Genomic DNA, 26,013 nt, shown 5'->3' with positions numbered 1-26,013 from the left:
TTTTATTAAAAGCCCTGGTGACTGGAGATTGCACCTTCAACATCCTATATAATAAAACCCTAATATGCAAATCGACCGAATGGCAGAACAACCAGTCGCTATGATGTGCACTGAACACCAGGGGGCAGACGCTCAATGCAGGAGCTGCCCCCTGGTGGTCAGTGTGCTCCCACTGGGAGAGCGCTGCTCAGCCAGAAACCGGGCTCACGGCTGGTGAGTGCAGTGGTGGTGGTGGAAGCCGCTCCGCCTTTGCGGCAGCGCTAAGGAGCAGTGAGCAGGTATGTGGTAAGGAGCGAGGGGTCCCGGATTGTGAGAGGGATCCCTGACTGCAAGGGGGCTGTCCACTTGCAGGCAAGAGAGTGCAGGCCAGGCTGAGGGACCCCCCCGCCCCTGTGCACGAATTTCGTGCACCAGGCCTCTAGTATACTATATTTTCATATACATTTGGGTCTTGCCTGGATTCTCTTTTCTGTTCTACTGGTCTGTTTGTCTATTCATGTGACAGTACTATACTAGGTTTTAATTAAGAAGACTTTATAGTATGTTTTAATATGATAGGGCTGGAATCCCTTGTAGCTTTTTTGTATTGTACTTGCTTCTCATATAAACTTCAATTTGACTTACCAAGTCCCATAATAAAGCTGGTAGGTATTTTTTATTGGGATTGTGTTCATATATAAATTAGCTTAGACAGAACTGATAGCTCTGCAATATTGAGTCTTCAATCCATGAACACGGTGTATCTCTCCATTTATTTAGGTCTTTAATTCTCTGAGCAATGCTTTGGAATTTTCAGTGTATTGGTCTCAATATCTTTTGTCAGCTTTATCTCTAAGTATTTAATATTTTTTGATGCCACAGTAAATAATATTGTTTTTAATATTTCAATTTATGATTGGTCTGGTATATAGAAATACAACTGATTTTTGTATCCTTAAACTTTGCTAAACTCATTAGTTCTAGTAGCTTAAAAAATGTTTATTTTTATTTTTTATTTTGGCCAAATTACTGGCGGGTAGCGGGGAGATAGAGAATGAGAGAAACATTGATCAGTTGACTCCCGTACGCACCCGACCAGGGATTGAACCCACAGTCCAGGTTATGTGCCCTGACCAGGAATCAAATCCACAACCTTTCAGTGTATAGGATAATATGGGATAATGCTCCAACCGAGCCACATCAGCTTAGGCTCTAGTAGCTTCCTTTCTATTTTTTTTTTTTTGGTAGATTCTATCAGATTTTTTATATAGACCAGCGGTCGGCAAACTGCGGTTTGCGAGCCACATGCAGCTCTTTGGCCCCTTGAGTGTGGCTCTTCCACAAAATACCACGGCCTGGGCGAGTCTATTTTGAAGAAGTGGCATTAGAAGAAGTTTAAGTTTAAAAAATTTGGCTCTCAAAAGAAATTTCAATCGTTGTACTGTTGGTATTTGGCTCTGTTGACTAATGAGTTTGCCGAACACTGATATAGACCATCATGTCATTTGCAAATACAATTTTACTTCTTCCTTTACAATCTGCATGAGTTTTATTTCTTTCTTTTGCCTTATTGTACTGGCTAGAACCTCTAGTATAATGTTAAAAATAAGTGGTGCCCTAGCCGGTTTGGCTCAGTGGATACAGGGATGGCCTGTGGACTGAAGGGTCCTGGGTTCGATTCCTGTCAAGGGTGCGTACCTCAGTTGCAGGCTCAATACCCAGCCCCAGGTTAGAGCGTGTAAGGGAGGCAACCAATAGATGTGTCTCTCTGTCTCTCCCCTTCCCTTTCACTCTCTCTAAAAATCAATGGAAAAATATCCCTGTGGAATATTGTTTATCAATTTGAGAAGGTTATCTTCTATTCTTGGTTTGTGGAGAGTTTTAATCAAGAACTGATGCTGAGCTCTAACTGGTTTGGCTCAGTGGATAGAGCGTTGGCCTGCAGACTGAAGGGTCCCAGGGTCGATTCCAGTCAAGGGCATGTACCTTGGCTGTGGGCACATCCCCAGTTGGGGGTGTGCAGGCGGCAGCTGATTGTTTCTCTCTCATCAATGTTTCTAACTCTCTATCCCTCTCCCTTCCTTTCTGTAAAAAAGAAAAAAAAAAAAAGAAAAAAGAAAAAAAAAGAATTGATGCTGATTTTGTCAAACGCTTTTCCTGAACTAAGCAAGTGATCATACGGTTTTCCTTTTTTAGTTACATTGACTGATTTTCTAATATTTAAATGTCCCTTGCATTCTTGGGATAAACACTACTTGGTCATGACATATTACCTTCTACATTAATAAGAGAGAAATATGCAAATTGACCGTATCTCCGCAATGAACACCAGCCAACCAGGATTACGCAAATTAACCCAACAAAGATAGCAGGTTAATTTGCATACGCAAGCACGGAGCAACTGGGGGTTGGGGTGGCCACTTGCGCGCGCACCGGCACCAAGCAGCCTGCATCCTGGGGACAGGCGTCCTCGGGAGCCAGGCCGCTCTGAGCCTGTAGGCCTGCGCATAGGCCCGGAGTGGCTGGGGTCCCAGAATGACCCTCCGGCCACTCCGGGCCTACACATGCAGGTGCAGAGCAGCCGGGGGTGGGGCAGGAACATCCTCAGGACCCAGGTGCTCTGAGCTGGCGCGCACACAAGCGTCCAGGAACGGGGCAGGAATATCCCCCGCAATGAGCGAGCAGACAGCAGGTCCCTGCTTGCCCCTGGCCGTGGCAGCAAGGGACAAGCAGTCCCCCGCAGGGCCCCCACAGAGAGCAGACAACAGGGCCCTGCTTGCCCCTAGCCCCGGTGGCTAAGGGCAAGCAGGCCCCCACAGAAAGCAGATACCAGGGCCTGTGGTGGCGTCAAGCAGGCAGGTCCACAGAGAGCAGAGAACCACGGGGAGCAGGCCTAAGCCATCAGTAGGACATCCCCTGAGGGCCCCCAGATTGGAGAGAGTGCTGAGGGACCCACCTGCCCCCCCCCAATGAATTTCATGCACCGGGCCCCTAGTTTTTATATATTGTTAGACTCAATTTGCTAACATTTTGTTTAGAATTTCTGCATTTATATTCATGAGGGATATCAGTCTGCCGTTTTTTTTGTAATGTGTTGTCAAATTTGAAATCTAGGTAATGCTGGACTCTCAGAATGTGTTGGGAAGTGTTCCCACCTTTGAAATTTTATGTAGAAAATGGGTATTATTTCTTCCTTAAATGTTTGGTAGAATTTATTAGTGAAGCCATCTAGATCTGGGGTTTTCTTTGTGGGAAGATTTTTAAGTAAAAATCAATTTTATTAAAGATATAGGGCTATTCAAATGATCTATTTCTACTTGAGTGAGCTTTATTTCTTCCTAGGAATTTATCCATTTCATCTAAATTACTTAGTGGTAAAGAGTTGTTTCTAATATCCTCTGATTTTTTTCCCCTTTAACATTTGTAGATTCTGTCACTTCTTTCATTCCTGATATTGGTAATTTGTGTCTGTTTAAAGTTTTATCAATGACACTGATCTTGTAAAAAAATAAACATTTTATCTATTGTTTTTCTGTTTTCTTTTTACTAGTTTCTTCTCTGACCTTATTATTTCTCAGCATTCCACGTAATCTGCACTTTTATTTATACTATGTGACTTGGGATTTAGTATATTTATTCATTCTTTTCTTGTTTGAAAAAATTTTAAGGTAGTAAATTTTCCTTTAATCATGGTTTTTTATGTATCCTATAAATTCTGATATGTACTATTTCATTATTATTTTAAAGAAATTCTGTATTTTCTCTTTCATTTAAGAGTTAACAGGTGGTTTTAAAATTTCCAGTTGTCTGGGCCTTTTTGTTTTTAATTTTCTAACAACCTATAGATTTTTCTTGCATCGTGAGCTGAGTATTAATTGTAATATTTCTACTTTGTGGAACTTCTAATTATTTTCTTCTCCACAAGGTTTGCACAAGAAGTAGCTTGCTGTGATTTGTTGTTAACTTTTCAATTTACTAGTAATTTGAAGTTTGGTTATTATCAGTTTTTCAGTTAGACTGAGGGTGTGGTTATTTTAATTAAAAAATATTTTTATTGACTTCAGAGAGGAAGGGAGTGCGAGAGATTGAAACATCAACAATGAGAGAGTATTACTGATCAACTGCCTCCTGCGTGCCCCACATTGGGGATTGAGACCAGAACCCAGGCATGTTTCCTGACCTGGAATTGAACCTTGACCTCCTGGTTCATAGATCAACACTCAACCACTGAGCTACTCCGGCTGGGCTGAATTTGTAATAAATTTGCAATAAATACAACATTACAAATAAAATTAAAGCTACAATTTCCTGCCCACTCTTCCCAAAGGAAAACCACTGGCTACTGGCTGTATATACTCCTGAAGCAGATGTATCATTCCCATGCATGTTTTTACGTTTATTAAATATGTATCCATTAACTATATAGGCTGTTTTATGTTATTAAAAGTTTACATACAGCCGAAACCGGTTTGGCTCAGTGGATAGAGCGTTGGCCTGCGGACTGAAAGGTCCCGGGTTCGATTCCGGTCAAGGGCATGTACATTGGTTGCGTGCACATCCCCGGTAGGGGGTGTGCAGGAGGCAGCTGGTCGATATTTCTCTCTCATCGATGTTTCTAGCTCTCTATCCCTCTCCCTTCCTCTCTGTAAAAAAATCAATAAAATATATTAAAAAAAAAGTTTACATACATAGTATCATACTGCATATATCCTTTGCAATTTCACTCATTCATTATAATTTTGAGATTTATAATGTAGATACACTTAACTAGTACATATATTAGTTTATTCATTCTAGCTGTTGTATCCCACTGCATGAATAAATAATAGTTAATTATCCATTTCCCTTTGTTGATTCTAATTTTTCACTATTAAAGTGGTTGGTACTATGAACATCCTTAGATCCTCATGTATGAATCTCTACCAAGATACCAAGAAGTAGAATATCTGAGTCATATGATATGTGCATTTAGTAGGTACTGCCAAACTGTTCTTAGAAGTCCTTTTAATTTCTATCTCCTCTAAAAATATCTAAGATTTCCTATTTTCCCACATTTTTGCCATCACACACATTTTCATTTTTTCAATTTTAAAAACTAATAATAATTAACCAAACCTTTTATAGAAAAAGTATTATTTACAGATGGAAAACTGAGGTGCTGAATTAATGCTTTACATTTTGTTGGTATAATATGACTGAATTTTAAACAACTAGTTTTGAAGGTATAAAATAACTTGATGGTTATTTTCAAGACCCAAGTAGTGTTTTAAGCATAGTATGATGTCTGGGACACACTTTGGCTTCACTTTAAAACTGTTTTAACTCAATGTCAATAAGTCATCATACTACCCTGAAGGATGCTTTCTGATAATTTCTTGCTGTTATGGTATTGTTGAATATTTTTTACATGGTCTTTTATTAATTGACTCTTTAGGAGAAATTTCTGTCTAGTTTCAGTACCAGCAGCAACTACACTTATCTTGAACACCTGGTTTATTTTTACTGATTGACATTGCTGATCTTAGCTCCTTAATTATGCTAGTTGTTGGAAACACAAGGTCTATCTCTAGCAAATGTATAGAACCTTAAAATAATCTAACTTCTTAGAGAAATTCAAGTTATCATTTCTATCTTCATTTCATCAATCTTCTTTATCTTGTATGTCTTTTCCCAAGCCATCGAAAATTACTTAGTTGAATGAATCAGTAACATTAATCAATTCTTCAATATCTGTATTTTTTAAAAAATATGAATTAAAAGTTTCTATCCTACTGTCAAAGGCATATCTTATTAGAAACTGTATTCTGGGATCATTTTGATGCTTACCTTTTCTGCTACTTCTCGCACAGACTGAACACTTGTTCCATACAGATGGTTGTTATACTGGCCAGCTTCAATGAATTTATGTTCCTGGATATCTTTTTCCATCTGTTCTCTTGAAGTCACAAAATGATAATCTCTTCCATCTACCTCATAATCTCTTTTTGGTCTAGTTGTATCTTTAATAGAAAGAACTTGAAGTGTTTAGTATTAAACATACAACAAATCCATTTTATACTTAAATACCTATTTTATAAAGTTCAATGCAACAGAGGTTAATTTAAATTTTAAAAAGGACAATAATATGGAGGGTAGAAGAATAACTGATAAAATAACTATATAAACCACTAAAAAATGATAATGTTTACTTTTACCACATACAGTGACAAAATGTTAAGAATGATAATTATGATTTTTTATGTGGGTTACTCACGAGGAACACATGATCCAAACTTGTCCGGAAATTCAGAGATCAAGTCATCATTTATCCTGTCTTTCATAGGTCCCAATATAATCACTGGTCGAGTGTAATTAACTATCAAGATAAGTATACTGCATGTTAAAAGGAATAAACACTAAATAAACATCAATGCATTTTATTTCACCAAAGAACAAAGAACATAAATAATAGTTAATTATTCATTTCCCTTTGTTGATTCTAATCTTACTTAATAGATAGTAAGATTTTTCTTCTTCTTTTTCCACCAATGATGCCTAACTTGCTAGTTTATTAGCATTCACTAAGCTCTTAAGCTTAAATCAACCTCCTGTTGGAAGAATAGATAATTCAACCAAGTTAAATCCAGCATTTTAGCAGATAATGTTTATGTACATTGCTAACATCATCTCATTACAAATGAGAAAACATAGTGCTGTATTTTACTGATCATTTAAAAAATGTTTTTATTAATTTAGAGAGAAAGGAAGGGAGAGGGAGAGATAGAAACATTGATGCACCAACATCAATCAGCTGCCTCCTGCATACCCCCTGCTGGGGATTGAGCCCAAAACCCAGGCATGTGCCCTTACTGGGAATCAAACTGGTGACCTCTTGGTACATGCATGGGTTGATACTCAACCACAAAGCCACACTGGGCTACTGATGATTCTGAAGTAGAAATTGTAAGAAAGCAGGTCAAAGAAGGACAAAAAGCAACTGAGTATTAAGAAGTGTATATACTGGATTGTAAGGGATCATGTTGGAAGACAAGACATCGATAATGACAGTCAGAATTAACATTGTGGTAGGAGGGATGACAAGGAGGTGATAAATAAGAAAGATATGATAGAAGAATAATAGTTCCTAGAAACTGATTGGACAAGGTAGATAAGGAACAAAGAAAGATCAAAGATGCTTCCAAGATTTTGAACAAGGGTCAGTGGAAGGAGAATAATACTTTTATGAACTCTGGAAAGACATTACTTAGGAAGTAAGACACCAATACAAAACCACTAGATTCTAATATACTCTGGGCTAAAACCCGTATTTCATAAAATACATATAGTAAAGTTCCACATTTATACATACACTAAAAAAATATAGTAAAATTCTAAAAACATTTTTTTGAGGTATGATTTAGACCTATTTCCCAAATTAAAAAGTATATTTTTCTAGAAGATTATAAAACATTAACAGGCTTCACAAACCTTCTTGTTGGTTCACTGGTTCATAAGACAAGACATATTCTTCTTGACCACCTATTAGAAGATTAAAATACAGATAAGAAAATCTGTGAAGATAACTATTGCTAATTTAATTCTTCATACATAACATAAAAAATTACTAGGACGTTGCTAAGGAAATAGCAAAGATATAGAAAAAGGCACTTTATAAATTATTTCTGGCAAGTTTTAGTAAAAAAGAAAAGTGGCAAATCACAAAGCCATAAAGGTAAGTTTGATAAATGTAAAAACAAAATATAAATGTGCTATGTATTTCATAAGTATCTTTCTATTATCTGTGTTTACAGATTATCATTAGATCTATTTAAAAATTTCATTTGTGATGTCAAGTATGGCCCATTAACCTAAGAACTATTAAATTTTAAAAAGATTAATACTTTGATGAGCAGTTCTACATATGTGTATCCAGCTATTAAGAATATGCAGCTATTTTAGTCCTGTCAGTTATAACATTTAATAGAATACATACATATTTTTATAATTACAACTATTTTACAATAAAAAAATTTAAAATATATTTTATTGATTTTCTTATGGAGAGGAAGGGAGAGGGATAGAGAGTTAGAAACATCAATGAGAGAGAAACATTGATCAGCTGCCTCCTGCACACCCCCTACTGGGGATGTGCCCGCAACCAAGGTACATGCCCTTGACTGGAATCGAACCTGAGACCCTTCAGTCCACAGGCCGACGCTCTATCCAGAGCCAAACCAGTTAGGGCACAATAAAATTTTTTTTTTTTTAATGCAGAGGTAAAACTACTGTCACTATTTCACTGATAAAAATTCATTTATTCTTGCCGAAACCGGTTTGGCTCAGTGGATAGAGCGTCGGCCTGCGGACTCAAGGGTCCCAGGTTCGATTCCGGTCAAGGGCATGTACCTTGATTGCGGGCACATCCCCACAGAGGCAGCTGATCGATGTTCCTCTCTCATCGATGTTTCTAACTCTCTATCCCTCTCTCTTCCTCTCTGTAAAAAATCAATAAAATATATTAAAAAAAAATTCATTTATTCTTATAATTCATTTATTCAATTAAAAAATTACATTTAAAGTAAGCTAAACAAAGCTTTTAAATAAAACTAAATCCGTTCTTTCAAACAAAATAAATCACACAGTAAAGAAGATAAAGTATATTTTGCTTTTATCTTAAAAGAATTTTAGAAGTTAAATCCTCTAACATTAATTAAGGGTTTAGAGTTTAAAAAAGTTTAGAAATCAAAACTTAATAAAAAGAACTAAAAAAAAGAGTTAACAATTTCAGGAGTTCTTAACACACACACGCACACACACACACACACACAAATGTGTAGAAAACAAATAGGAAGGGCTGTTAATTCAAGTGGTTCCATGAAAGCAATCAATATTGGATAATGTATTTAAAGATTTTTTTCCCTGGATTAGCACAATTCTTTTAACAACCTTTTCACTAAATTTGTCAATGGTTGATATTATACGTATGCTGCTGTAGATCTTTTAAATTTACATATTGGCATAAATATTCTTTTCTACTTTAAAAGTGTATTTCATTGTTCTAAGTTTATTACCATAATATATAAAATACACATTTACAAGCTGCTTTTTAAAGTACTGTATGTAAAACATGGTTTACATATTAGCAAAAACATGCAATTTGAATATTCCACACCTAATAATTCATGCAAATGATGAGACAGTATATACTTTCATTACCTCTTTTTAGTCTAGAAAGCTACTCAACTACTCTATGGTGAATTATGATTATGATAAAATGCTAAAATATATAAAATCACATTCCCATACCAAAAAAGGAAAACTATTAACTATTATGCAGAAAAAAATAACCAATCAAATGAGTGAGGATTAAAAGTATATATTGTCAACATGAGAAATAGTAGGAACTGATATTAACAGGATGGACCTTTTGAGCAGCCATACTCATCTGTAATCAAGATTACTTTCATATTAGAGAGCAGTAAAAAAAAAAGTTAGAAAAGCATTTTAATTTTTAAGGTGCTAGAACTGACAATATTCATGTACTCTCCCCTCCTCCCATGCCCAAATCTGTTTAAAAACTTCACATGCTTGTAGAATTCACTTAATAATGTACAGTAGACCCTTGAACAACTTGGGGGTTAGGGATGCTGAGTACCCACAAAGCTGAAAATCTGCATATAACTTTTGACTCCTAGTAGCCTACTATTTACTGGAAGCCTTACCAATAACATAAAGTTGATTAGCACATATTTTGTATGTTATGTGTATTATATACTGTAAGAATACTTACAGTAAAGTAACTAGAGAAAAGAAAATGCTAAGAAAGTCTTAAAAAAATACATTTATGGTATTTATTGAAAAAAATCTACATATAAGTGAACCCGTGCAGTTCAAACCCATGCTATTCAAGGGTCAACTGTAATACCCAGAATGTAACACAAAACACCAAAAATAAAATCAGTATTATAGTTTGAGCAACTGTTAAAAATTTTCCTCCATAATGTCTATATTCACCAAAGGCTGGTAATAAACAATAATTTGACCCAGACCAATACTGGTGACACAATAAAAAAGGAAATAAAGCCAATTATAATTTAGCATTACTGAAAAATAATTTTAATGCTCATATTAAAACAAAGTAAGTACTAAAGAAAATGGCAAAATGTAGGTTTACCCCTCATTTAACTAGATATTTACTCCTTTTAAAGATATACATACATACACACACACATATATTTACTATGCTCACAAATAGCACTCTTTGTAAAAAAGATTTCAGTATTTTATTAAAATTTTGTAAAGTAACTTCTATATGTAATTTTTTTCTATATTTTTTTCAAGTTTTCTGAATTTTAGTTGTCTCTCACTGATTTTAAAAGATTAAGTATTTAATTTTCAGTTTTTAGAACACATCACTAAAGGAAAAAAATGCCAAAGAATATATATTACTTGAGATTACAAAAGAATAAGTAACTTAAAACACTTACGGTAACTACTTTCACTATCGCTGGCATTAGAAGTTACATGCTCTGAAATTGCAGAATAATGAAAAAAATAAAGAAAACACAGTGTCATGAGTTTTAAAAAAGTAAATTATAAATATAAACATAAGGTGACATTACAAAATATTGATATACACCACATACCTAATAAATTTTTAAAAAGCATTTTTTATTTTCTTGGAAAAGTTTAATTTTTTCAAGTAAATAAATATAAATTAGCAAGGAAAAAAAATTCCTTAAGGACAATGCCCATTTTTGTACAACACAGTTTATGAACAAAGAGGTCAGAGTGATCCTAAATTAGTTCAACTATAGACATAAAACCCCCAAAGAGAAAATGGCACCAATTAATTTAGTTTATGTAACAGTAAAGACTGACAAAGGAGACAAGTTATATTTGAGCAAACAGATGCCCATTTTCATGGAGATGTCTCAAAAAATAAATGATCTTGCTTTTAGTTCAGTTTTCTTATTCCTGAAAAAAAAAAATTAAAGCCCATGATCCTGAGATCATACAGATGAGGCATTTTAGATGTCATAGATTCAGATGCTCCAATAAAAGTCAAGTGGAAGGGAATTCTAGAAGGTGGGACTGTTTTCGAAAATAGATTAGTATTTCTGTGAAACTCTACTTTGATGAAATTGACAATGCCTGCTTAAAACAAAAAAGATAAAAGCAAATACGCTTTTATCAGCTGCATATTGCCAGGCCCCTCCTGAAAGTGACCCCATTTCATAACTTGATTATTAAGTAAACACCAGGTACTTTTTCTTATGTAAATGTAATCTCAGTTGTCCTCTCAATAAATATTTCCTTTGAATAAAAAAGTAAATTTATTTCTAAAAACTAAAACCCAAAATTTCCCTAGGCAAAACAGTAGACAAGGAAAAAATTTCAGAGAAATTATGTTGTACCATACCACCCACAGAATCTCCTAAAGTCAAGTAGCACTACTGAAAACTTCAGAGAATGGTAGAACTTAAGATTTCAGATAAAGATAACAGTTCTTGAATTGTTGTTATAGTAAAAAATAAGTATGTTATTCTAATCTGCAAAGATAAAACTTTCTTAATTGTGATTATGTATATTTTCAATAAAGCAGAAACATTAAAAATAATTTATAACAAGAACATGTAAAACTGTGGTTTTTAAAAGTTAATACTTAACAATTTCTTCCCATATTACCACACGAACTTCAAAAACAATTATTCTCAATCATCCTATATAATAAAGAGGTAATATGCAAATTGACCATCACTCCAAACACATAAGATGGCCACCCCATGTGACACAAGATGGCCACTACAAGATGGCCAGCAGGGGAGGGCAGTTGGGAGAGACCAGGCCTGCAAAGGAGGGCAGTTGGGAGCAATCAGGACTGCAGGGGAGGGCAGTTAGAGGCGACCAGGTCAGCAGGGGAGGGCAGTTGGGGGTGACCGGGCCTGCAGGGAAGGGCAGTTGCGGGGGACCAAGGCCTGCAGGGGAGGGCAGTTGGGGGCAACCAGGCCAGCAGAGGAGGGCAGTTAGGGGTGGCCAGGCTGGCAGGGGAGGGCAGTTAGGGGTGACCAGGCCGGCAGGGGAGGGCAGTTAGGGGTGACCAGGCTGGCAAGGGAGGGCAGTTAGGCATGACCGGGCCAGCAGGGGAAGGCAGTTGGGGGCAACCAGGCTGGCAGGGGAGCGCAGTTAGGGGTGACCAGGCCGGAAGGGGAGCAGTTAGGCATTGATCAGGCTGGCAGGGGAGTGGTTAGGGGGTGATCAGGCAGGCAGTCAGAAGTGGTTAGGGGCAATCAGGCAGGTAGGCAGGCAGGCAGGTAGGTGAGCGGTTGAGAGCCAGTCCTGGATTGTGAGAGGAATGTCCGACTGCCCGTTTAGGCCCTATCCCAGATAGTCGGACATCCCTCGAGGGGTCCCAGATTGGAGAGGGTGCAGGCTGAGCTTGAGGGACACCCCCTCCCATGCACGAATTTCATGCACCGGGTCTCTAGTATATAATAAAAGGCTAACATGCAAATGGAACTACCAGTCGCTATGACGTGAACTGACCACCAGGGGGCAGATGCTCAATGCAGGAGCTTAGCCAGAAGCCTGGGTTCATGGCTGGCGAGCGCAGTGGCAGGAGCCTCTCCTGCCTCCGCGGAAGCGCTAAGTACATCCAACTGATGTCCACGGTGAGTGGGCCTAAGCAGTCAGTCAGACATACCCGAGGGCTCCCGGACTGTGAGAGGCGAGGGCTCCCGAACTGTGAGAGGGCACAGGCTGGTCTGAGGCCCCCCCACCCACCCCGAGTGCATGATTTTTGTACACCAGGCCTCTAGTTCTTGTATAATATTTTATTGGACGGATCAGTCATGATTTACCTTACTACTTATTACTTAGACATTTTAGTTTGCTTTAAACTGTTTTCCACAAACATTAACAATTATTATAAATGCCTCCATTTACATAGCCTTTTATCTTTTGTCCTATTTTCTTAACATTCTTCATTCCAAGATGTAGGAATGCAAAAAAAAATAAATAAAAAATAAAGTTCTCAAATTTATATTAGGATTGATATTACACTCTGCAATCTCTAATATGTAAAGAAACATTAGTTACTGCAATGGAATAAAAGGAGGGGGAGAGTAAGTGGGAGTATAGGAGAAATAATACTAACCATGAGTTGATAATAATAGAAGCCGGGTGAAAAAGAATCTCTGGGTTTATTTCATTATTATTCTACTATTGAATATGTCTGACATGTTAAATAATAAAAAATTAAAGTTACTACAATCTTCTTTCTATCTTATCTGGGGATTTCTCCTATTCATCTTGAGTTAGTTTTCTAAGATTACCAATATCTTGCTACTCAAAGTATGGCCCATGGAAAAGCATAATCATCATTGCTTGAAGTTTATTAAAAAGGTAAAATGCTTTTTTTCCTGATAATTAAAACTAATCTTTTTCAAGGCACTTCATCAAAGATGTTCAAATATCCAATAAACATATATAAATGTGTTTGCATTTTTACTTAACAGGGAAATGCAAATTAAAACCACAATGAATACCTTTACCATCCACAAGAATGGCTAAAATGAAAAAACAAAACAAAACAAAACAGGCCAAGCACAGAGAAGGCTATGCAGCAACTGGAACTCATATACTAGGGGTGAGTATATTGGTACAGCCACTTTGGAAAGCTACTTGGCAGTGCCTACTAAAGCTGAACATACATATATCTATGACTTAGCAATTCCTTTCCTAGTTATTTCCCCAACAGAAAAACACATATGTATGCTCACCAAGAGACATGTACAAAGCAACAATATTCAAAATAGCCCTAAATGTTTATTTAGAAGTCTGAGACTATAGTTATGTATTTTACTTTATTCACTTATATTTTGAACATTTTCCCATGTCATTTTTTAAAATTTTATGAATTCTTGATTGTTGAAAGTACTACATGTTCCCCCCTCCCTCTTTGCAGGCCTTCACCACCCTATTATCTGTGTTCATGGGTTATACATATATGCATACAAGTTCTTTGGTTGATCTCTTCCCATCCACCCACTTTCCCCCACCTTCCCTCTGTGATTTGACAGTTGGTTCCATGCTTCTGTGTCTCTGGATCTATTTTGCTCATCAGTTTATTTTGTTCATTAGATTCCACATATGAGTGAAATCATATGATACCTGTCTTTCTCTGACTGGCTTATTTCACTTAATACTTATTTCAGCATAATACTCTCCAGGTCCCTCCATGCTGTCTCAAAGGGTAAGAGATCCTTCTTTTTTACTGCTGCATAGTATTCCATGGTGTAAATGTACCACAGGTTTTTTATCCACTCATCTACTGATGGGCATTTGAGCTGTTTCCAGATCTTAGCTATTCATGTCATTATGTCTTAATATGATTTTCAATGGTTATATAATATCATAAAGTATGGATAACTTCATTAACCACTCCTTAATTGTAAGACATTCTAAGATGATTTCAATTTTTGAGTGCTGTAATTTCTAAATAATATTAAGCACCCTGACACATAAACCTTTGTCTCCATATCTGATTACATTCTTAGGATAAATTCCTTGAAGGGGAATTATTTTAGGTCAAAAGATATGCTTTTCCAGAATGGTTGTACCAATTTACACTCCCAATAATAATATATTAAAAGTAATCATTCTATAGAACCCTCTCCATCACTGAGTTGTCCTTTAAAAGTCTACCAAGGTAATCAGTAAAACGTCATTTTGTTTATTGCTTACTAGAAACACTAAACATTTTTATATGCCCATTACATTTGTTTATCTTTTGAGCACTCTTGTCGTATCTTTTGTCCAGTTTTCTAATGGAGAGTTAGTCTGTTTCTTTTCATGTTAGAAATGTATAGTATAAGGGTATTATCCCTTTGACATACATGGTATAAATATATTCTTCAAGTTTTTATTTTTATTTTGTTTATGGTATTTGATGAGCATAATAATTTCAAATCTCTTTAACCAAGTCTCACCTTTCTATCAAACATTTCTTCCTAAGAATGCATCATGTCTTTTCTCTTTGTGCTCTTGAAATACTACACATCACCAATCTCAAGTAATTCTAGTACTATTATACTTATTCCAAGCACAAATGAAAATAAGTCTGGTTTTGGCATCTAAGAACTCTGCACAAACCTACTTAATAAGTCTTTAAAATGAGAAGAAAGGAAAGAGATATAATGGAAAACTTGTGTGCCTAACAGAGGAAGTTTTTGAGGTGTTCCACAAAATAAAAAGATATAAAAATTGAGCTGCGTACAAGAGATAGGTACAAACCTTGTTTGAAATGGCATGTCATAACTTCACTTCTGAGCACCTTTTATAGTCCTTCCTGAACTATATTTCTTTTGGCCACTGTTAAAGGAAATTTTACCCAGTTTTTTTCCTCCTGAACTTTTTCAAAATTGCCTTCTTAAAGCATAAAATCTGCACAAGTTTCTATTTTTAGCTCTCCACAAGCTATGATGACTTAGTTGCATTCTCTCAGATTTCCATCATTCTCTAATTAGTTCTGTTAGTCAAAATTAGGTTTTGAAAGACAGTTTCTCTCATTATTTAATATTCTACTGCCAACAGGTTAAATCAATAATTTATTTGATTCTCTTTTTCATAGAATCACTAAATTCATGTCTATGAAAAGTATTCTAGGGCCGTGGTAGGCAAACTGCGGCTCGCGAGCCACAAGCGGCTCTTTGGCCCCTTGAGTGTGGCTCTTCCACAAAATACCACGGCCTGGGCGAGTCTATTTTGAAGAAGTGGCGTTAGAAGAAGTTTAAGTTTAAAAAATTTGGCTCTCAAAAGAAATTTCAATCGTTGTACTGTTGGTATTTGGCTCTGTTGACTAATGAGTTTGCCGACCACTGTTCTAGCGTATCACTTTTGTTTCGCTCTCTGCTCTTCAATGAAATATCCTCAAAATTTCCAGAGGCTATGTGAAGTTACATGCAAATGTACATTTCCCTTGATGTTCAGTGTTATTTTACACCTCTTCAACAGGATTGTTTCTCTGGAATAATTTATCCTTCTATTCTTAGTCCCTTTGTGAGTCCTGTTCCAACAAGACTTGATGAGTACCTAATATGAGGTCACATTTATTTTCTTATATTAAAATCTCACAGGATTTTTCTTAAGTTTATTCCCTGTGTTATGACTTTTTGATAACCGAGGCCACAAATGTCCTTGATACATGCCCTTTCCCAGCATTTTCTACTGCGTAATAATAGGCAACTTGCCAACTGCTAGTCATCTATGTAATAACCTCCATCATATCCAGTATTAGAATCTTACTGATATGTTTCTATTTCCTTCAACATTTTCCAAATAAAATCTTGATCTGATCATTAAATTACTGGATGGATAATTTCAGTTTCTGGGAGATGAAGCACAGAAACCTACCATTCAAAGAATCTTAAGTCATTGTCCAGAAAAATTTAAATTCTTTTCTAAATGACAATGTCTGGTATTCAGTTGCAATTTTTTATTTGTTGCTCTTCCCAAGTACCAATCCTCAATTAAAATGAATGATAAAATTACGATTTGGCCAAGATGTAATTATCATCCATCATAACAATATCAATATGGGAACTAAATTCTTCCTTAAATTCCTTTTTAAATGAGCTTTCCTTAGGTCTCCAATGACTCAACAGATAATAAAAATCTGGGGCTACTTATGCTGATTCATACCATCTCTAAAACATGTTATCATTCTCAAAATAAATTCTATACCATTAAAAATCTGTGGAGCCCAGGGCAAATAACTAGGTTGCAGGTTTGATCCCCAGCCCTGGTTGGGACATGTGCAAGAGGCAACCAATTGATGTATCTCTCTCTCTCTCTCTCTTTCAAAACAAAAACAAAAACAAAAACAAAAAAAGGGAAATATTTTCCACTTTTGAAGATTTTCACAAAGGTACCATAGTGATTGTAAATTTGTGGGTTCTTGCCAAATCCTAAAGAGGCACATGCAAAAATAATAAAGAAGAGTAGGGGCAAAACAAAGGGATGTCTACTGTCTGTGTGTCTAATAAAAATAATTACATATAAAGCATACTGCCTTCAGTCTAATACAAACTTTTAATTATTAAGGTTGAAATAAAAGTCAAGTTCCTATAGTTTAGATTAAAATACCAGTATAGTTAGGGTAAACCAGGAAAAATTATGAAATTTAATGATTATTAATGTAGAACTTAGAAAGTTGAAAGATACTGGTTATATCCTTAATAATCAATGAGTTATAAAAAAAAGAAGTTTTTTAAATGCTTAATAATCCAAAGGAAAAGAATTATCTAGAAAAAAATTTTAGCTTAAAAGGTTACTTCTATGAGTCACTGTCATCTAAAATAACTTAGTAATATTTGATAAAATTTCACATTTAATCAATTTGAAAACACCCACATTTAAAAGTGATTGCTTAAATGACTTTTTTTCATTTATATTTATTCCAACATTTATTGAATGACTCCTATATATCATACTCTATACCAAGCTTTATATGAAGACTAAGTTCTAGCTAGAAAATTAAACAAGAAAAACAAAAAGCAGAGACAACATCATGGTTAAATGAAAAAAAATTTTTTCTTATAATTCTTTTCATAAATTATAACCTCCTTAAAAAATACATGTAAATTTCCCTCTACAAAGACTGCTATTTGAACTTGAGGTCCACAATTCTTCTCTAACATTTATCTATTGTGTTTTATAGTTTCACATTATAGCAATGCTTTTCTAAAATCAAAGTGATTTAAAATTTTTTTTGTTAAAAGGGTGATATAAAACTGTAAGGAAGATTGTTTTCTATATTCTAATAATGAGGGCAGGTAGCACTATTTTTAAAAATGTTAAAAAGTTTTTATATTTAAAAAATGTAAATATTGAGCAGAGTTTTTCAAATGACTGAAAAATGGAGTATTAGAAAAACAAAAGATGTGTATTATAGAAATAAAAATCCCAAGCATTTTATTAACATGAAAGCCTAAAAGCAATCTAAATCATACACCTCCTCATACCAGAAAGGCACTACCATGATTCTCAAAATGTATCTGAAAAAGGTAGGTCTGTAGATGGAGGTTAAAAAATAACTTGGGAGTATTTTGATCACTTACTCAGGCCTTTTGATCCCATGTCGTCAGGGATCTCCTGTAGAGAGTAGTTCCCAGAGAGCAAGCAATAAAAAGATAATCAAAGAAAATAGTTGTCAGTAATGCATAAAATTGGTGCTACAATAAGAGACAGTTCCAAGACCATTACAGGTGCATATCTTATAGAGCATTTTTGTAGATTTCTGAAGCTTGAAATAAGCTAGCAGTTAATGTAATCTACTAAAAGAATGAAAGTTCTATCTTAGAGCAGTAAAGTTTGAGACTATTACTTGCTATTTTAAAAGTAAAATCCAGACTGTCTACATATGAAAAAGAAATAGGATAAAATGGAATGATTTCAGAAGATCTATTTATCAAAGATTGGCAATACCATACTTATAATTCACTAACCAGCTTCCCAGGTATCCATGTTTTTCCTCTAAAACATTCTTTGAGAGTATATTATTTATTGTAAGAATCCTTACATCAAATAATACTATTTTAAATGTACAGCTTTAAAAATACTGTTTATTTTAAATTAAGAATTCCTACGGTACCAGAAAAATTAAGATTGGTATACAAATTAATTTATGCCTGATAAATTGCCCCTGGTTAAGACAATTAGTAACCTGTTGCAGCTCTTGAAACTGTCTCCATGGTAACAACCAACTGTAGGCCAGTAGGTCCCTCTACATTTATTTTCAGTTGACCACTGGATCCACATACTTACGGTCAGCATCACTTGTTTCCTGCTCACTCTGGTCCTTGTTCTTGTAGAAGGGGAATTTTCGGGAAAAGAGGTTCTTTTTACGCTTGTCATTGAATGACTGCTGAAGAAGAGAAGGAGGGGCAAAACAAAGGGATGTCTACTGTCTGTGTGTACAAAGGCCCAGCCAGCCTAGCAGCTCTGTGGAAGCTGACTCTTGTGACCACAGTGTGCAGTTTATATATGAATTTTACTTAATTCACATATAAAGTGAATTTCTAATTTTGTATTAACTCCTCTAATTCTAATGTTTTATAACAGAAAATATTGAAAAATTTAAAGAGTGTAATTCAGTAATAGCTAAAAATAAGGAATATTTGCTCCTTGATAAAATTGAAAAGAGTAAATCAGGTTAGGTACTACTATGGTACAGACCAAGCTAAAATCTATTCATATCAATGAATATTTTTCTAGATTGCCAGGAGCTAGGTGCTCTATAGCAAAAGTTATTTTAAATGATTCCTCTAGCTGTTCAAATATTTTTTATGCATTAGGTAATAACCTTCATTTTCCTTTTGCTCAAGCACATTTCTCCTCCTTTTTCTTTTTTTTTTAGTGTGGCTCCAACAAACTAACAAAAATCTCTATTTGAAAAGAAAACCAGAACAATTGAGAAAGTTGTCAGTGTTGAGTATTTAAAAAATAGTTCTATCTATCTATCTATCTATCTATCCATCCATCCATCCTTGAAGAGAAAAAAGATAACCAAGTGCTTTTGGCATTAGTCAGAAAATAGGAAGAACACTAAGAGGGCTCTATCAAGGCCAAAGAGTCCAACAAAAGACTTATCAATGCTATCTAACCAAGGAAGAGTTAGGATTGTTTTAGCCAACATGAGTGCTATCATAACTGATTCCTTTGTCTTTAAGCTTTACTATACATATCTATTTTAAAAAGTATATATAAATAATATAGAACCAGATTCAATTCACCGGCACCATCAGTCCTGAATAGAGAATAAAAAGTTTGGTGCCAGTAAGAGCCAAACAGACAATTGAGATTTGAATAATTTATACATAATTGCTATAAGGAAGATGAACAACTGCTTTGATGTTCCTTATTGCACAGATATTGAAAACAATTTTTTCCTGTTCTTAAATGTTCCATTTGTGCATTCATAGATTTAAAAAATATATATTTTTATTGCTTTCAGAGAGGAAGGAAGAGGGAGAGAGAGAAAAAGAAACATCAATGATGATAGAGAATCATTAATTGGTTGCTTCCTGCACACCCTCTACTGGGGATTGAGCCAGCAATCCTGGCATGTGCCCTGACCGGGAATCGAACCAGGACCTCTTGTCCTGGTTCATGTGTCAATGCTCAACCAATGAGCCACTCCAGCAGGGCTGTGCATTCATAGATTTTAAAAAAACATGCAGCACAAGGAAAGATGAGCCTATTAAAGGGGAATAGTTTATTTTGTAATTTCTGTCATAGGCACACATGTCTTGAAGGAAGTGACCTTACATACAATTGACACTTGGAATTATTATTATACTTTATGAGGTGGGATCAATACAAAGAATAAATATTTTGTTCTGATTTTTCCTGAGTTTATCCAGATTAAAAGATGCTATCATTATTTTGAAGTGTATTGACACCAGGCAGTATGTGTTCAGCATGCCTATATTTTTAAGCATAAAAAGCCAGGTGATTATGGGTCTGAATTAAAGTGACTTTTAGCTCAAATTCTATTACTTCAAAGGCTTTATTTTGATAAGAATCTTTACAAAAACAAGGTTAAACTTTCATTTTTACCTTTTCCTATCAATAATTCAGGATTAATAAGTTCATAGTTCACAGTCAAACAGATTGTCTTGATGTCAATCTTAAAATTTGAAGGCTCTAATACCTCTAAGTGGAAGCTGAAAATTAAGTTGAGTAAAAATAATTGAAGAACTCTGGGCTTATAATTATTTTATAAACTGTCAAGTAGCATTATTTGAATAAAAATCTTTGAATCCAAATTTTAGAAAAGAGAAAGAGAGGAAAACAAGTTTTAATAGAGAAAGATTTAGGGTAATGTAATTTCAGGGAAGGACTAAATCTTTTTGTTCATGACAATCATTGCTTTTGAATTTAGTAATAATTTTTATATCTGATAAAACTAATCCTCCTACTGCATCTATAGTGGTCAGAGTCAGTTTCACAGCAAACAACCGAAAGAAACATGAAGTTTAAAATGTTTTGATTTTTGACATATTTGCCGTTAGCCAGAATGAGATATCATAAAGATATCATAATATGGGACAGAAAGAAATGCATGTTAGTTAAGAAATGGATTAATTGTATTGCATTTAACATCCTCCAGGTGAAAAATTTATTAAAGTAAAAACAGCACAAGCAAACAACAGAAAAATGTGAAGGGAAAACACAAAGCTAGAGAAACCATACTACTTCCAGTTTCTCTATATTTCCTATACAAAATACTGTTTAATTACTTACTATTATTAATGCTACATTGCAAGAGAGACAGTGTAATAAATATTAGAACTGAAAAATATCACATATTCATGATACATATATTAAATATCTAAATATATTATCTCCCTACGTAGTATTTCAAAATAGTTCAATGAATGTTAAAAATATTAATGAGAAACTGAAATGTTATAAGTCTGTAGTGGAAATAAAAGTCCATAAACCATGTAAGGAAAGAAAAAGAAGAACTTAGAATGGGAAATGGTGTTACAGAAAGAAATGCAGTTCTGTATCAATGGCAAGCGTATTTTTACCCCACTCAGTATCATGCATACTTTTGGTGCTGTGTTAGAACACAGTGACTGTGCATAAAGTTGGTTACAGTCAACAAACAAGACTAAGATTTAAATATGTCGTTAATTCAGTTAACTTCTTACAGTATAAAAGAAAAGTTACAACATGCAACCTCTTTTTAAATACATTGACAGTGTACTTTACTAAATTATTTTAAAAGACATATATAAAATAAGCACAAAAAACACTGTATAGGTTTCAAATCCTGAGCATTTACTTGAAATTTTTTTCCTCCAAAAAATTCTATTTTAAATATTGCCTCAGGTCACACTATATAATTTTGTATTTTCTGAAAACTACAAGTTAATTTTAATGGAATTTATCATTCCTAAAATAATTGAATGCATTATGCAACTTACTCAGATTTAATTTCTTTAGTCAAGGATCATATTTCTTTTAAATTTTAAAGCTTTAAATTTGAGTACTTAGTTATATCAGAGATGTACAGAAAAAAGGGTTAATTTATTTGCTGAATTTTACATTCCTTTGAAATATGATCAAAAGATGTATAAAACTTCAGCTTTAGATTAAAAAACCCTACAAAACAGAAAACATTGCTACAAATAGTATTTTCAATACATTTTGAAATTCAGCTCTTTCATCAGCCTTTTTGCTAAAATATTCTATTGCAGTAATTATAAACATAGTACAGGACAAAGCCTGTAATATCTTTTTCATCTATTGACAGCCATTTTAAGCAACACTTAAAGTAAATAAAACCAAAAACATGTCTAAAATATGTCTAAAAGTATTTCGGTATATTTTTTGACCATCTACAAACTCCTTCTCTTGACTGTCTCTTTATTTACTCAAAATAAAAATTCATATTAGGAATAGAGGGGAGAACAAGAAAATTTCCTTGAATTTACTCAAAATCCCCCCAAAAATAGACATTATTATTTCATTAATAATTTTTTGGAGGCCTCTTTTTTCAGCAGATTTATTAACTATCATGATTAATTTGGGTAACACAAGTTTCTAAGTGAACATGTGAATGAAGACTAAATTAATATCACTGGTAAAAATAACCTTGACCAAAATTATGTTGAGAAAAAAATCAAATCAGTTTTAATTTGAAAAGGTCTGTGAAATGGGTGCTTTAATTTAATAAATTACTTAAATATCTACTATTGTAAAGCAACATGGCCAGAGCTGCTGATAGTAATTTTCATGGCAAAATCCTCACTTTAAATAATGTAGCTCAAACAAGAATGATAAAAAGGTCTATTATCCTCAATTATTAATTTCTAGAAATAAGAGATTGCATATACTCACCCCTTTGTCTCCTCTTGTTTTAGAATTAAATTTCACTGTTTTTAATCGGGCTCGTTCTTTCTTCTCAACCCTGTCAAAGTAGCCAATATTATTTTTTAGGTAAACCAAATACATCTAAGGGTCTAACTACAATTCATCAGAACGGATACCTCAATATAGGGCATCTTTATATTCTAAAACCTTAGGAAGCCATCTAGATTTGCATCCCAAAATTAATTAGAATTTCTAAAAAATAAAATACAGGACTTATTTTATGATTTAAAAAATATTTGTGAAGTATCAAAATACAGTATAAATATGTGTACTTATATATGCACTCAATTCTATTAATTATACTGAAATTATTATAAGATAAGACTTCAAAGTTTAGCAATTTTCCAGGTATTATCTTTTTTTCTTTTTGTTTAAACATTAGTTTAGCATGGAACACATATGCTAAAAATTAAGCATGTGAAGAGGAGGGGAATGAGGTGGACTGGACAAGATTAACCAAAAAACATATATACACAGCCCATGGACACAGACTATAATATAATGAAGACCTGAGTAGAGGAAGGGCAAAAGGGAGGAAAATGGGGGACATCTGTAATTGTGTCAACAATCCTATCTAATAAAAGAGTAATATGCAAATTAACCATCACTTGGCTACACCTACAAGCCATGCCCACCAGCCAATCAGGAGTATGCAAATCAACCCAATCAAGATGGCTGCGGCCACGGAGAGAGCAGGAGGCTTGGGTTTCCCCGGCAATGGAGGAAGCCAAGCTTTCTGCACACCTTGGCCGCCCTAGGCCTCCACTTAAGGCTACAAAGTTTCAATTATAGAAGACAAATAAATCCCAACAAAAATGGCTGCAGCCATGGAGCAAGCAGGAGGCTTGGCTCCGCTCAAGGCTACAAAGTTTCAATTATAGAAGATAAATAAATCCCAGATACCAGGGCCTCTGCTTGGGTCGCTGGGGGGCATGGTCGGCCTGCAAACCACCACAGGCCCCTCGCCCAGGCCATCCCACGCCCCAAGGGAATCCCTACCCTGATCCGGGACACCCTTCAGGGCAAACCAGCCGGCCCCCACCCATGCACCAGGCCTCTATCCTATCCAATAAAAGAGTAATATGCAAATTGACCATCACTCCAACACACAAGATGACTGCCCCTATGTGGTCAAAGATCCTGCCCCTATGTGGACACAAGATGGCCAGCAGGGGAGGGCAGCTGGGAGGGACCGGGCCTGCAAGGGAGGGCAGTTGGGGGTGATCAAGCCTGCAGGGGAGGGCAGTTAGGAGTGACCAGGCCGGAAGAGGAGGGAAGTTGGGGGCAACCAGACTTGCAGGAAAGGGCAGTTGGGGTGGACCCAGGCCTGCAGGGAAGAGCAGTTGGGGGGACCAGGCCTGCAGGGGAGGGCAGTTAGGAGGGACCAGGCCTGCAGGGGAGAGCAGTTAGGGGCAAACAGGCTGGCAGGGGAGCAGTTAGGCATCAATCAGGCTGGCAGGGGAGTGGTTAGGGGGTGATCAGGCTGGCAGGCAGAAGCGGTTATGGGCAATCAGGAAGACAGGCAGGTGAGCAGTTGGGAGCCAGCAGTCCTGGATTGTGAGAGAGATCCCAGATTGGAGAGAGTGCAGGCTGGGCTGAGGGACACACCCCCGTGCACGAATTTCGTGCACCGGGCCTCTAGTAAAAAATATTAAGCATGAAAGAGAGAAAGCAAATGGGGCAAAATGTCAATAATTGATGAAAGTAGGTGAAAGATATGTGGGTGTCCCTTGTACTATTCTTGCATTTCTCTTGTGCTTATTTCTCTGTAGCTCTGAAAATTTTAAAAATAAGGTGAGAAATAGAAAACTAAGTTTTAACTCCAATGACATTTTTGCATAAATACATAAATTAACCAAGTATAGTGTACAAAACAGTTTTAAAGTATCTCTGGAAGGATATACAAGAAAAAGTAACCTTGGCTATTCCTATGAAAGTGAAATGGCTGCCTGGGGTTAAGAGGGAGTTGGTATAGCTTTTAGATCTTTAGAATTTTGAACCTTGTTAAAGTGTTACCTATTCAAAAGAACCAAGCAAACAAAAATATAACAAATGTTTTAAGTAGATTATAATACCAATATGCATTTTGCAAAATTTCATGTAAATTAACCTTTTATAAATCCTTGATATCAGCATAGCAATTATGTTGGCATATAGCAGAAAAACCTACCAAAACAGTCTATGAATGAATGCATTTTCTATATATTTTTTTATTATGTAGCAATATAGTTTTTACTGTGGGACAGTAAAAGAAGAACCTTAGTAGTCACAGATTTTTAAAAAATGCTCATCCGAGGATGTTTTTATTAATTTTTAGAGAGAGAGGAGGGAGAGAGAGAAAGATCCATTGGTTGCTTTGTACCAATCCTCCAATCAACTGAACACCTGGCCAGGGCAGCAGTCATAGATTTAAAACTTATGTTTTTTACTATTCCAGAGCAATCCTGAGGATTCGTGACATGAATAATGAATTTATAATTTTGCCTAGACACTTATTGAGGGCATTGCAAACTAACATTTAGTGAGTGAACATTTACAACTCAAAATGGTTTTGTCTTCTAATCATTATCTCGTTCACTCAATAGTTGAGTGACTTAAATTTTGTTTATTTGTAAATATCGTTCCTGAAAGAAAGCTGTTTGTAGAGATCTCAAGATATGTCTTACATCGCTTTTAGTTTTAAAAATAAACCTTATAGAATTTTTAGACAAAATGAAAAAAATCTCTTTCCACCAGTCAGCTGTGTTACTTACTAACTTCTTTCAGTAAAGTCTTATCCTACCTAATAAAAGAGTAATATGCAAATTAACCATCACTCCACTACACCCGCAAGCCATGCCCACCAGCCAATCAGAGCGAGTGTGCAAATAAACCCAACCAAGATGGCTACAGCCAGAGAGAGCAGGAGGGAGGCTTGGGTTTCCCAGGCAACGGAGGAAGCCAAGCTTTCCGCTTGCCCTTGCAGGCCTAAGCCTCCACTCAAGGCTACAAAGTTTCAATTATAGAAGGTAAACAAATCCAAACAGAAATGGTGGCAGCCACAGAGCTGGAAAGAGTGGGAGGCTAGGGTTGCCCCGGCAATGGAAGAAGCAAAGCTTTCCGCACACCCTG

The 26,013-nt window shown here is 35.5% G+C and overlaps 1 protein-coding gene across 9 annotated transcripts in view; it reads right to left on the bottom strand.

Annotated features, from left to right (window-relative positions):
• The window catches only part of DLG1 (discs large MAGUK scaffold protein 1), a 254,396-nt gene that overhangs the window by 16,213 nt on the left and 212,170 nt on the right, over nt 1-26,013 (bottom strand). For 4 of the 9 annotated variants that reach the window (XM_079766511.1, XM_079766510.1, XM_079766515.1 and 1 more), the window contains 6 exons: nt 22,870-22,939; nt 18,784-18,883; nt 10,446-10,487; nt 7,447-7,497; nt 6,233-6,334; nt 5,806-5,978 (listed from right to left, as the gene is read on the bottom strand). In XM_079766511.1, coding sequence (XP_079622637.1) covers nt 5,806-5,978; nt 6,233-6,334; nt 7,447-7,497; nt 10,446-10,487; nt 18,784-18,883; nt 22,870-22,939 — 538 coding nt within the window. Of the gene's footprint in view, nt 1-5,805; nt 5,979-6,232; nt 6,335-7,446; nt 7,498-10,445; nt 10,488-18,077; nt 18,112-18,783; nt 18,884-22,869; nt 22,940-26,013 lie in introns of all 9 variants that reach the window. The other 5 variants (XM_079766514.1, XM_079766517.1, XM_079766518.1 and 2 more) reach the window with 2 other exon arrangements.

The sequence above is a fragment of the Cnephaeus nilssonii genome, assembly GCF_951640355.1.
Source record: "Cnephaeus nilssonii genome assembly, chromosome: 3".
Taxonomy (NCBI): domain Eukaryota; kingdom Metazoa; phylum Chordata; class Mammalia; order Chiroptera; family Vespertilionidae; genus Cnephaeus; species Cnephaeus nilssonii.
This window is presented reverse-complemented; position numbering and strand designations above follow the sequence as displayed.